The sequence below is a fragment of the Amblyraja radiata genome, chromosome 20, assembly GCF_010909765.2.
Source record: "Amblyraja radiata isolate CabotCenter1 chromosome 20, sAmbRad1.1.pri, whole genome shotgun sequence".
Lineage (NCBI taxonomy): Eukaryota > Metazoa > Chordata > Chondrichthyes > Rajiformes > Rajidae > Amblyraja > Amblyraja radiata.
Genome location: NC_045975.1, coordinates 25,545,088 through 25,558,373, shown reverse-complemented (window position 1 = coordinate 25,558,373; position 13,286 = coordinate 25,545,088). Strand labels below are relative to the sequence as shown.

The 13,286-nt window shown below is 40.4% G+C and overlaps 1 protein-coding gene across 1 annotated transcript in view; it reads right to left on the bottom strand.

Annotated features, from left to right (window-relative positions):
• The window catches only part of LOC116984405 (sodium/hydrogen exchanger 10-like), a 147,787-nt gene that overhangs the window by 11,218 nt on the left and 123,283 nt on the right, over nucleotides 1-13,286 (bottom strand). Inside the window, exons 15-16 of the mRNA XM_033038559.1 lie at nucleotides 12,142-12,267; nucleotides 8,954-9,052 (exon numbers count right to left, since the gene is read on the bottom strand). Coding sequence (XP_032894450.1) covers nucleotides 8,954-9,052; nucleotides 12,142-12,267 — 225 coding nt within the window. The remainder of the gene's footprint in view (nucleotides 1-8,953; nucleotides 9,053-12,141; nucleotides 12,268-13,286) is intronic.

The window sequence follows — 13,286 nt, the reverse complement described above, 5'->3', positions numbered from 1 at the left end:
AAATTCATTTTTTTATCAATACCCCATAATAAAAAAGCGAAAACAGGTGTTTAGAAAATTTTGCAAAGTAATTAAAAAGAAATAACTAAAATATCACATTTACATAGGTATTCAGACCCTTTACTCAGTACTTTGTTGAGGCACCTTTGGCAGCGATTACAGCCTTGTCTTCTTGGGTATGACGCTACAAGCTTGGCACACCCGGTTTTGGGTAATTTCTCCCATTCTTCTCTGCAGATCCTCTCAAGCTCTGTCAGGTTGGATGGGGAGCGTCAATGCACAGCTATTTTGAGGTCCCTCCAGAGATGTTCGATCAGGTGCAAGTCCGGGGTCTTGCTGGGCCACTCAAAGACATTCACAGACTTGTCACGAGGCCACTTCTGCGTTGTCTTGGCTGTGTGCTTCGGGTCGTTGTCCTGTTGGAAGGTGAACATCTGAGGTTCAGAACGCTCCTGAGCAGGTTTTCATCAAGGATCTCGCTGTACTTTGCTCCGTTCATCTTTCCCTCGATCCTGACTAGTCTCCCAGTTCCTGCCGCTGAAAAACATCCCCACAGCATGATGCTGCCACCACCATGCTTCACCGTAGATATGGTATTGGCCAGGTGATGACTGGTGCCTGCTTTCCTCCAGACGTGACGCTTGGCATTCAGGCCAAAGAGTTCAATGTTGGTTTCATCAGAACAGATAATCTTGTTTCTCATGGTCTGAGACTCCTTTCGGTGCCTTTTGGCAAACCCCTAGCGGGCTGTCATGTGCTTTTTACTGAGGAGTGGCTGCTGTCTGACCACTCTACCATAAAGGCCTGATTGGTGGAGTGCTGCAGATATAGTTGTGCTTCTGGAAGGTTCTCCCATCTCCACAGAGGAACTCTGGAGCCCTGTCAGAGTGACCATCGTGTTCTTGGTCACCTCCCAGACCAAGGCCCTTCTCCCCGAATTGCTCAGTTTGGCCGGGCGGCCAGCTTTATGAAGAGTCCTGGTGGTTCCAAATGTCTTCCATTTAAGAATGACAGAGACCGCTGTGCTCTTCGAGACCTGCAATGCTGCAGAAATTGTTTTATACCCTTCCACAGATCTGTGTCTCGACACAATCCTGTCTCGAAGGTCTACGGACAATTTCTTCATGGCTTGGTTTTTGCTCTGACTTGCACTGTAAACTGTGGGACCTTATATAGACAGGTGTGTGCCTTTCCAAATCATGTCCAATCAATTTAATTTACCACTGATGGACTCCAATCAAGTTGTAGAAACATCTCAAGGATAATCAATGGATTTAAGTGCCTAATGCGCCTTTTACTGAGGAGTGGCTTCCGTCTGGCCACTCTACCATAATGGCCTGATTGGTGGAGTGCTGCAGATATAGTTGCCTTTCTGGAAGGTCTTCCCATCTCCACAGAAGAACTCCGGAGCTCTGTCAGAGTGACCATCGGGTTCTTGGTCACCTCCCTGACCAAGGTCCTTCTCCCCCGATTGCTCAATTTGGCCGGGCGGCAAGCTCTATGAAGAGTCCTGGTGGTTCCAAAGTTTTTTCATTTAAGAATGACTGAGGCCACTGTGCTCTTTGAGATTTGCAATGCTGCAGAAATTGTTTTATACCTTTCCCCAGATCTGTGTCTCGACAATCCTGTCTCGGAGGTCTACAGACAATTCCTTCGTCTTCATGGCTTGGTTTTTGCTCTGACATGCACTGTCAACTGTGGGACCTTATATAGAGAGGTGTGTGCCTTTCCAAATCATGTCCAATCAATTTAATTTACCACTGGTGAACTCCAAACAAGTTGTAGAAACATCGCAAGGATAATCAATGGAAACAGGATGAACCTAAGCTTAATTTTGAGTGTCATAGCAAAGGGTCTGAATACTTACGTAAATGTGATATTTCAGTTATTTATTTTTAATTACTTTACAAAAAAATTCTGAACACCTGTTTTTGCTTCTTCATTCCGGGGTATTGTGTGTAGATTGATGATAAAAAAAAAGAATTTAATCCATTTTAAAATAAGGCTGTAACGTAACAAAATGTGGAAAAAGTGAAGGGGTCTGAATACTTTCTGAATGCCCTGTATCATCACTTGAGTGAAGAAATGGGGTTCAGATAAAGCAAGGACCTTATCAAAATTGAAGTAATCGCACCAAAAAAATTGCTACAAAATTTCCACTTTGTAGCCAAAGACAATGCTATATATTTTTCGGACATTTTATTTTAGAGAAAATAGTAGAAATAACATTTCAAATTGCATTTATGTTGACAAAAATACATTTAAGTGCAGTGTTTTGCATTTTACAGTTCCAGCATTTTATTCCCTTCCACATTTACATCTCCTCCCGATTGATCAACTGCAAATTAACAAACTCTTATCGCCCTGCCGCAGCACGCATCAGAACCATTTATTCTCTCAATCCCTCCCACTTTGGCAACTTCAAATGTGTATGATTTCTAACTTTACCTACTTCTGATGAAGAGACGTCCAGCTGGAATGCTATTTCTTTCTATACAGCACTGACGTTTGACCACATCCAAAGGGAAGTGCAAACACAATGGGTTAAATGGTCTTTCTCTGTCCTCCTTCTACTAACTAATCTATTGAATACTTCCAACAATTTCTGATTTTATTGTTGAACTTATTTGTCTACTCTGTAGGTGGCAGCAAGCCTCCATTATTTGATAGAATAAAATGAATGAAAGGCAAAAAGCTCACATGATCAAAAGGGAGAAAGCACAATAAATGAAAGAAAAACATCTCAAGGAGCACATGACCTAAATATAATACAATAACATGAGCATTCTACATCAGGGATCTTTACGGAGTTTGAAGAGACTGTAAATATACATCTGTTGTGATATGGGGCAGACCCAATAACAAAGAAGCCAGAAACATCAGGATAAGATTTCTGGCCAGGAGATGGGAATAATTTAATAGTTTACATTTCATTAACACTTTAATTAGCTATTAAAAACTATAAACTGTAAATCTCGCTTACAACTATCCAGTACGAAATGTGCAAATGTTGTAGAATACGATAAAATGTTATACAAGAGAAAGATCATTCAGCTCATTGTGTTTGCAATTGTCAAACATCTTCAATGTTTGTTAGAGTGTATTCAAACAGATAAGTGGAGAGCATGTGGACGGTGGATTTGTGCACAATAACTGATGGAAAAGGTTTGGTGTGTCAGTGGGTCAGTTACTTGTTGGCAAGCAAGCCGAGGGCCAAATCTTAATCACAGCAATTATGTGGCTAATCTTGTTGAGGATTCCGGTCAAAGCTGACACCTCAGAATGTTGAAGGTGGAAATCTTGGTAATACTTAAGGGGCTGTCCCACTTGGGCGACCTAATCTGCGAGTTTAGAAGAGTGTCTTCCACCTTCAAACTTGCAGCATGGTCGACACGTGTTCCTAGGAGGTCCTATGAAGTCGCTGGAACTCTCCTTCATGCTCGAGGGAAGTTCCCGAATACTTGTGGCCTCAGCTAGGTCACGATAAATGTTCAGCATGTGAAAAATTTCCACGAGTAAAATTTGGTCGGCATGGTTCTTTTGAACTCGTAGTGCAGTGGAGTGGAGTCGCTATTTAATTACAGGCAGTCGAGGGTAGCCGTAGGCAATCTCCTTCGCTAACCGGGCATTTTGATTGGTTCATTGGAGTTTTCAGGACTAAGGTAAAATGCCCGCTAAACTTTAATAAACTTCTTAAAAGTGCCTTCACTCCCCACCCCCCTCGCTCTCTAAAGGACTTACCGTTACTGTGCCGCCATTTACCTTCCTCTTCATCGCGGGTGTGAATTTCAGACAGCGCTCCTCCGCTTTCCCTGGCCACAACCTTTGCAGTGTGTGTGTGTGTGTGTGTGTGTGTGTGTGTGTGCGCGGTCGGTCAATCCAGCTCGCGGTTTCAACGCGGACGGTCGATCCAGCTCGAGGCTTTCCTGGCGAGTGCCCTCGAGCTTGAAGGTTGAAGACATTCTTCTTAACTCGCGGATTAGGTCGCCACATTGGGACCGCCCCTTAATGCTATCAAACGTAATGGGTCAGTGGTTACTCTCTTTCTTGTTGGAGATAGTCTTGGCTCTTCTGTCACTTGCCATGTTGTCAGCCTAAACTGGAATGTGGTGTAGGCTTGTCAAATAAAGGCATGAGTTGTGAATGAATTTGAATATTGCACAATCATCGACAAACATTCATACCTCTGACCTTATGAGGATTGATGAAGCACCTGTAAGTGGTTAAGACTTGGGAGATAATCCTGAAGAACTCTTGTAGAAGTGTCCTAGGATCATGTTGACTTATCTCCAATCACCACAACCACTTTTCTTCTAAAGCAAAATGATTCCAGCCAATTATACCCACTATGTATGAAAGCTCGATAATGCAATATTAGGTCTAATGCTACCTTGACATCAAGAGCAGTCATTTTCACTTTCTCTCTCAAATTCAACACTTGACACATTTTGCAGCCAGGTTTCATGCATTTTCCCATCCTTCCTGCATGAAATTTAGTTACATTACTTCATAATACATTTGTTGCGAGTCATTCCTAAAACAACCAAAGTTTCAGTATTCTCCTTGCTCTACAACTGCCCAATTTAATTAAATTTACACTCTCATTTGCAACTTCTGTAGTTTTCTCAGAAAAAGTTATTAAAGCTCCCACTCACCACTGAGACTTCTATTGCGCCAAATTGAATCTCAACTTTGGATAGCACTTTCAATGAATACTGACTTTGGATCTTGGTTGGCATGGACAAGCTGGGCTATGTTTTCCTGCTTAACAATTCTACGAGAAGCCAGCAGGTATGCAGCTCCGATCCAGATATGGACTGGCTGCTATGGATTCTATCTTCCACGTGAGGAGACAAAAGGGTGTCACATATGGAAAGGAATGAAATCTATTCCCAGTGGGGTGGGATATGGGTAAAAGGGGGGGGGGGGGGGGAGAGATATCAAGTTATTGGCGATATCAGACGTGTGCAGAAAGGGGAAAGAACCAGGGAGTGGATGTTACTTGAAATTAGAGAATTCAATTTTCATTTTTCTTCACTGATGCTGCCTGACCTCCAGCACCTTATGTTTTCCTTTATGATAATCTTCCATTGAAGGTTGCAGTGAGGGCATAGTGCCTGCCTGCCATCTGATCTGCAGAACCAAGAAGCGGATTGAGACCCAGTAATAAACCTTAGTTATATTAAAATTTCACTTCCAGCCTCTATGGTAGCACATCTGCAGATATACTAATGCTACATATTATGACAAGGGTGATTTTCGTGCATTCAGTGTTTGCCATTTGCTGGTGGCTCCAATTGCACATGTTGATCTTGTGTCTCAAGTATTTGCTCTATCTTAGAAAAGGTCACCCTGCTTGTCTTTATGGGATAAACATCCAGCTGAAGCTGATTGATGGGCCAAAAGGATAGGACCTTTCACGAGCTCCTTCAGCATTAAAAAAATCTGTTCCCCATAGTTATTTGGAAATTATGTGCGATAACAGCACATGTTTTCTGGTGCTCCTACTCTCGGGCTGTCATCCTCTCAACTACTATCAACCAGTGCCAAACAGCCAACAGGGCCAGGGTGACCCAACTGGATCAGCATGGAAACATATGTGGTCCACCTCTATCTGTATTTTCTTGTTCCACCAAGCCATTCCACTGCCGACCACTAGCCTAGGAAAGGATGTCTGATGCATGAGGAATGCTTTTTCAATGGTTCTATTTCAATGTCAGGTGAATTCAACAGTTAAATAACTGAAGAGTATAACTGATAAAAAAGGAGAAACAGCTGCATGGTTGCATACAAACTCATATTTGTTCACTGTTTCTTTCAAAACAATGCATCCCGACAGTAGCTTAGCAACTGATTGCAAATCTTGCAAATTTAAATACTTTGATGACAAACAGCAATTAATCCGTTTTTGTCATTTAGCTTCACTATCACAACAACATAAGCACAGAAAAGGATTAATTAATAACTATTAGGAACTTTTATATATTATCAAATAAGTTGCTGTTTGAACAAAATAGTTCCAGGATTAAACAGCTGGAAAACTTAAGGTTGTCTTAAAATTAAATCACAGGGCACTTATTTCTTTAGTACTATGCAATCCAACTTTGATGTTCTGTGGAGCAAATTGTGCTTGCGATCATTTCCAGGTGAAACTGTACCATTCAATAAATTAGACCAAGCTTTCCAGGTATAAAAATGCTTGGTCTTTTTGCAAGGTCAGGTACGCGTCAAAATGTCACCAGCTGCACAATGTCTATTTCCACCCACATAGTCAATCTAGGATGGCTCGGTCTTTACAATTCAGCCTCTCACTTTCACAGCAGTCATAATTGCCTAGCTGGACCTAGCTATACAAATTTGCATAAAAGTTATATGGTGTATACTATTTTGTGCATGGCGTGCCAGCAATTATTTCAGCGTGGCTTCTGAGAAATTGATTCAAGTACTTTCGGAGAAAAATCACCTGAGCAGAAATAACATTTGCCGATTATCAGATGTGCATTTAATAATATAACCAAATCCTCAGCATCACTTGTGCAATTACATGAAGTCCTCATTATCCAGGAGCACAGGGGCACAGACTCTCCAGAGATAACAAGTGAATATCATCAAATAGACATCAGTGAAAGGGTCCCCATTATACCAAGGGTGTATTTTCTCTGCATGTGCCAACTGCACGATTCAAAGAGTATCGCTAGGTGTCCCTTTACTTATTGTAGCCTTTCTACATAGAGCACAGACATATCAGCCAGAGTCCATGTTTTGCAGTGACATATGGCCACTTGCACCATGGAACTTAGATCTGTGTAGACGATTAGTTGGAGCTGCCCAGACACCAATAATATACCTGTTCCCCCTCCCCATGCTTTTCTTCATCTTTTCTGTAGTCTTTCCTGGAGTTGCTTCATTACTCTCAAACAAAGAGTTCTTCTTTCACAGTCTTGATTTTACTTTCAAATCAGGATTAAAACACCACAAATTATTTGTTTTAATTGTTTTTCCTCAATTTTCTTACATGCAGTACCCTTTTAGCACAAACATGGAATGAAAATGGCAATCTCTGGTCAATTATGTTTCCACTGTTTGGTTTCCATGGAAATAATGCCTTTTAAGAACCGATACCTTTCCATAATTACATTTCAGCAAAATATTGGCAGCTGAATTCACCAGAACATGTCAAGTCAGGAACCACACAGGTCTCATTTTAGCACCCTGCATAGATGTAAACAACCATTATCTAATTTCAAATGTCCCTTTGACCAATATTACAATTTTGGCTCAATGCTCGTGTTGAAACGCATCAAAAATAACAAAATCCAATTTCCACACATGTACATAAAAAACCGTCCAAGTATTTGAGTATCATTTTGAATAAGTATTTACATATAAATATCTCTAAAAATTGTGGATATAAGTATAATGAATCATTTTGCATGGATGGCGTATTTTGCATCTGAACTCCTCCTTGCTTTGAGGAATCCTAAGGATACTTATGCCCCTGTCCCACTTAGGAAACCTGAACGGAAACCTCTGGTGACCACCCAAGGTTTCCATGCGTCACCAGAGGTTATGGTCACTCGCCTGGAAAGCCTCGACCGAAGCGTGAGCTGCATCTACTGACCAAAGATCCTACAGGATCTTTGCTACCGACCGCACACACACACAAACAAACACATCGCGAAGGTGGGGGCCAGGGACAGCGGAGGAGTGTTGTCTGCGCGATGAAGAGGAAGGTAAACAGCTGCCACAGAGCACGGTAAGTCCTTTAGAGAGCACGGGAAGGAGAAGGGGAGAGAAGGACAGAGAAGGGGAAGAGAAGGGGGGAGAGAGATGGGGAGAGAGATGGGGAGAGAGAAGGTGAGAGTGAGAGGGGGAGAGAGAAGGGGAGAGAGACGGGGAGAGAGACGGGGAGAGAGACGGGGAGAGAGACGGGGAGAGAGAAGGGGAGAAAAGTGGGGGGAGAAGGAGTGGAGACAGTTTTAAGAAGTTTAATAAAGTTAGCAGGCATTTTACCTTCCGGCGGATCTTCTAGGTCCTGAAAACCAAAGATCCTACAGGATCTTTGCTGAAAACTCCAATGAGCCAATCAAAATGGCCGGTCAGCGAAGGAGATTGCCTTCGACAGCCTGTAAGTAAATAGCAACCCCACTCCACTGGCTTCGACCAAACGGCAACCTATTTTTAGTCGAAGACGGTTTTGATTTTGTTGAAATAATCGCAGAAATTAGAAGAAGCCTCGACTACGCAGAAACCACTTTCCACCATTAGGGAGAGTGACCAAAACCTCACGGAAACCTTGGGTGGGGCGCAAGGTCATCAGAGGTTTCCGTTCAGGTTACACTGTATGTTGCAGAAAACATTTCATCCTTTACCATTGCTGGATCTAAGCAATGGAACTCCATACAACAAGTTAGCTTCGCCACTGGATGACTTACCATTGCTTCTTCAAGGGCAGTTAACTGCAGGTAATTGTGTCTCCCACATCACATAATAGAATAATAGTTAAAAAAAAGAACAGTAAAAAGTACAAGTAAAAAGAACAGTAAAATAGTTTTAAAAAAGTGTGCCGTGAGTGAGTCAAAACATTACTGCTGTTGTGATGCCATAAATAAAATACAAGGATTTTTTCTTGTCTCCTAAATTTGGTACACAGATCAAAATAGAGAGGTTATATTAATCCCTTAAAAGATGTGCCCAACACATCACTTTTCGTGTTAACATAAACTGGATCTGAACTAGATGACCAATCTACTCATGAGGTTGGTCTTTAAAATGTGAGGTGATCAGTGGAAGTCAACATATCTAGATTACCCTATCATAATTGCTACTGTGGATCCAACGTCAGAACATAGTAAATATTGGTAATTACACCACTGGGAATAGGTTCTGCAAGTTTACTGAAATGAATGATTTCAGCTGAGACACAAATCTGACTATTTAACTGAAGACTTACCCTAACCATTCCTGATACAATCAGATGAATCCCTCGTGGCTGTTCACCTTGGTGCACAACAATATCACCATAATCGAAATATAGCAGCTTTGCTCTGTACTGTAGAAAGAAAAATAGTTGAAATGAAATTTCAAATGCACAGAAATCAAATATGCTAATAATTAAAGATAGATCCAGTCTAAATCATAAATCTAATGAACAGTGAACTTGCATTTTACATTAATGAGGTTAATGAATGGGCAAACCAGATTTGTCTTCTTTGCTCCATCTCATCTGACAAGGGATCAACAGCTGTCTTTGAAAATCAGTGGCCCACCTCTGCTCTGCTCCAGCAGTTTGCAATAAACTTTCCCAGGAATTGGGGTGACCACCAGTGTCAGCTGGATGAATGACCACTTCCATTTCAGAGTAGGAAGCAGAATTTCAATCCAGTAATTTAACCTGGTGCTAGTCATGCAAAACCATACCCCCTGAACACACACTATTGCAAAAGTCAGTGTAATCTGCTTTTGCTCGATATTACAATGACAATAGTGAGGGATAAAACATATTTTATGTGTAACCTGCACCATGTCAAATTAGTGTGACCTGACTGCATATTTTCAGTTCTAGATTATTCAATTTCTCCTCCATTAATAGGGGGATTTAGGATGTTATAAGGATGATAACATGAGGAACATTACTATATGTTTTGTTTATGTTTTGGCATTGTTATAGAACATACATAAGTCAGCTGGTGTGAAAGTCAGTGAAATGATTAACATGTGATCAGGGAATACAATGTCCTCTAAGCACTAATGTGTGCTTATATCAAACCTTGTTGGAAGAATATTCATACTGCTCCAAAACATGCAATCAAAGCTGATTAACCATGGGCGCCCTTGGTTCCCTTTGGCTTTGGTCAGAAGCTTCAGAACTGTTGTTTCCCCCGATCGTCAATATAACTTGGCATTCCACAAGCCCTGCTGATCACATCACGTTTATCTTCTTCTCCAGAACCACATGCTAATTATCACACTGGTACTTTTCATCTATACTGAGTAGTCAGCATCTGTAGAAAGCCTGCAATGAGCTACTTAAATGGGATGCAAAAAATGTCTTAAAAGAAAAAGTAGAATTGACTAACAATGAATAAGCTAAGGTCAAAATATGTCCTTGCACTTTGAAACCCATCTCCTCTGCTGACTGAAAGCACACTTCTTACAGTGTGAATCACGATACACTTGGAATGGAAGGAAAATTCTTAGGAGCTTCCCATAATAATGTACACCAACCCAACATGGTTACCTCCATATGGCCAGTTTTATAAACAATTTATTTAGCCAGAAAGATGTTGCAGCTGTATAAAGCTTTGGTTGAGCCACATCTAAAGTACTGTGTGCAGTTCTGATCACACATTACAGGAAGGGTATGGAGGTTTTAGAAAGAGTGCAAAATAGATTCACCATGATGTTGTCTAGATTAGAGAGTATTAGCTTGTTTCCTCGAGTGTGTCGAAGGCTGAGGGGAGACATAATTGAAGTTTGCAAAAATTTATTAAATTATTCGAGACATAGATAGGATAGATTGCCTGCCATTTTCCTCAGGTAGCAATGATAAACTTGGAACTAGATCAACTTGGAAATCGAGCAGAGGTATTGGCAGATGGAATTTAATTTGGACAAATGGTTTGTTGTCGGGTGTACCTATGGGATGGAGCTCTGATGTCAATTAGTGGACCAAAGCATCAGCAGTATTGGAAAAAATAAGTACTTAACACACAGTAACAAGCTATTTGCATTCTCAAATCATGCATAACAGGAACTAGAATAACTGTATTTCTGCTGTACAAGTTGAGTGTCCATTCACAGTCCAGTTTTAATACTTCTTATAGAATGCAAAATAATTTCCTAAAATCTTTAAACATTTCACTAAATTTCCTGAAAGACCTTTGTACAGAAGAGTCTTACATTTATTGTTAACAGGTGAATTCCATTACAAAAATCACTTTCCCCCCTTGCTTTAATCAAAATAAATCAACAGTAGTGTGAAGTTATCTGTGTAAAAAGATCAGACAGTCGCTAATAGAAATTGGCACATCAAAACGATCTTACTAGTAAACGTCTGCAAGTCAGATACTTGCACAGGTGTACTCAAATATTCAATGTACTTCACCACTATACTCTATGGAGTGCAATGGCAAGGATTCATCTTGCATTTATTCTGAGAATCCAGCTGCCACATCCCACTCCAGGTTACAGCTGGTACAAGATTCATGTCCCAATTATTTGGAATGGAAATTGTATGCTGGGGAAAAAAGGTAAGGAGGGAAGTTTCTTTATTTTTAATTTATTGAGTTTTGTTTCATGTTTTCAAATAACTGTCTTGATTAATTTTTTCCTCTCATTAATTTTCATTTTCTTTCATTGGTTACTTCACTTTTAATGGCTCTTAAATCTTTCTGAATACTTTGGCAGTCAGCACAGCAGTGGTCAGCATTTTGTATACTGTCAAAAGCTTTCAGTTGAGTTGAGTTTCAGAAGCAAGGCTTTTTTGTTATGTTGTTTGAAGGAATACATTAAAGGGTATAGTGCCAATCACTGGTGAAATAATTCAAAAATTGAATATTTGAGTACACATGTGCAAGTATCAGACTTGCATACATTTACTAGCAAGATCCTTTTGATGTGCCAACTTCTCAGTTGTTTTCAACAGTCATACTGGATAACCTCGAACTCCTGTTAGCGAGACAAATCTTCTACAAAGAATTGGAGAAGTACCAGCAACATTCAGGCCAATATTTGTTTGATTCTGAAGACAGACAGACAAAGTTGGAGCAACTCAGTGGGTCAACAGCATCTCTGGAGAAAATGAATAGGTGACGTTCTGGGTCGAGACCCTTCTTCACACAGAGTCTGTGGAAAGGGGAACGGGAGATGCTGATGACTTCATGACTTCATATCAATGCAGAAGCAAATACTGGGTCAAACCACAATATTTTCAAAGTTTCCCGATTTGCTCCTACATTCATAAATATATGCTTTATCGTGATCAAAATATCTGTTATGGATTCTTCTTCTGTATGACAGATATATTTCCCTTTCAATTACCTTCATGCTTAGCAGGGATTCTGCTATTTGGCATCTTCAATGAATTTGTATGGTATTGAAAAAAAGCAACATTTAAAGAAAGCATCAGTAAATTAATACCTTAATGAACTCAATCTGCTTATCTGCATTCTGCAGCCATGGCAAATTTTTTAGCAGTTCTTCAGCAGTTGGAGGTTGTATAGAAGGAGGGAATTTCACAAGACGCTTCATCTTTATTTCAATCATCTATTTCCCAAAAATAACAGGAAATAAAATCTTAGTCCAAACTTAACATAGAATAGTATCTGCAGGTGTATATACAGCAAAGCTTTGCAATATGGCATCCGTGGGGATTGTAGGGTACAAGGCTTGGATGCTTGTTAGTCAAACATGTAGATTAGTTAAGAGTTAAGTATGTTTTCAATTCATTGATAATACTCAAGGTTAAAGAATAAGAGAATTGTTATACTAAAGAGAATTGTTATACTATATTCATTAATGAATTTGTAACCATTATTGAACAGGTCGGAAAACTGACACAAACAATTTGTAGTGGCGGTGGATGCCTGCTCGGTGCTGTCCTGATATCAACCCAGATGCTCCATCTGAAGTGCAAGTTACCAGAGAATTCCAGTTGGTGAAGCAATAACCAAGTTTTTACTATATTGGTGTTGTTTATATACTCTTATTACCATAGTTAAAAAAAAAAACTATTATTGTACATGTTCAATAATTTAGTAACAGAGATCACACCTTAGGGGGTGACATGGTGGCGCAGCGGTAGAGTTGCTGCCTTACAGCGCTGGAGACCCGGGTTCAATCCCGACTACGGATGCTATCTGTACGGAGTTTGTACGTTCTCCCTGTGACCGCATGGGTTTTCTCCAAGATCTTTGGTTTCATCCAACACTCCAAAAATATACACGTTTGCAGGTTAATTGGCTTTATGTATGTGTAAATTGTCCCTAGTGTGTGTAGGATAGTGTTAATGTGCGGGGATCGCTGGTCGGTCCGGACTCAGTGGGCCGAAGCGCCTGTTTCTGTGCTGTATCTCTGTCACTAGTGCATCAGTTTATGGCGTAATATATTTGACGTTAATTCAAATGGTATGATTCTCCCAGTTAAAACTGAAAAATGTTTCGGGCTTTGGAAGTCAACATGCTCAATGCTTATCTGCTGCTGATATCCAATGTAATGAAATGAATGAACATTGTAGGCAGGTAGTTTGTATTTGAAAGATTTAATTTGCAGTGTAGGAATGAAAC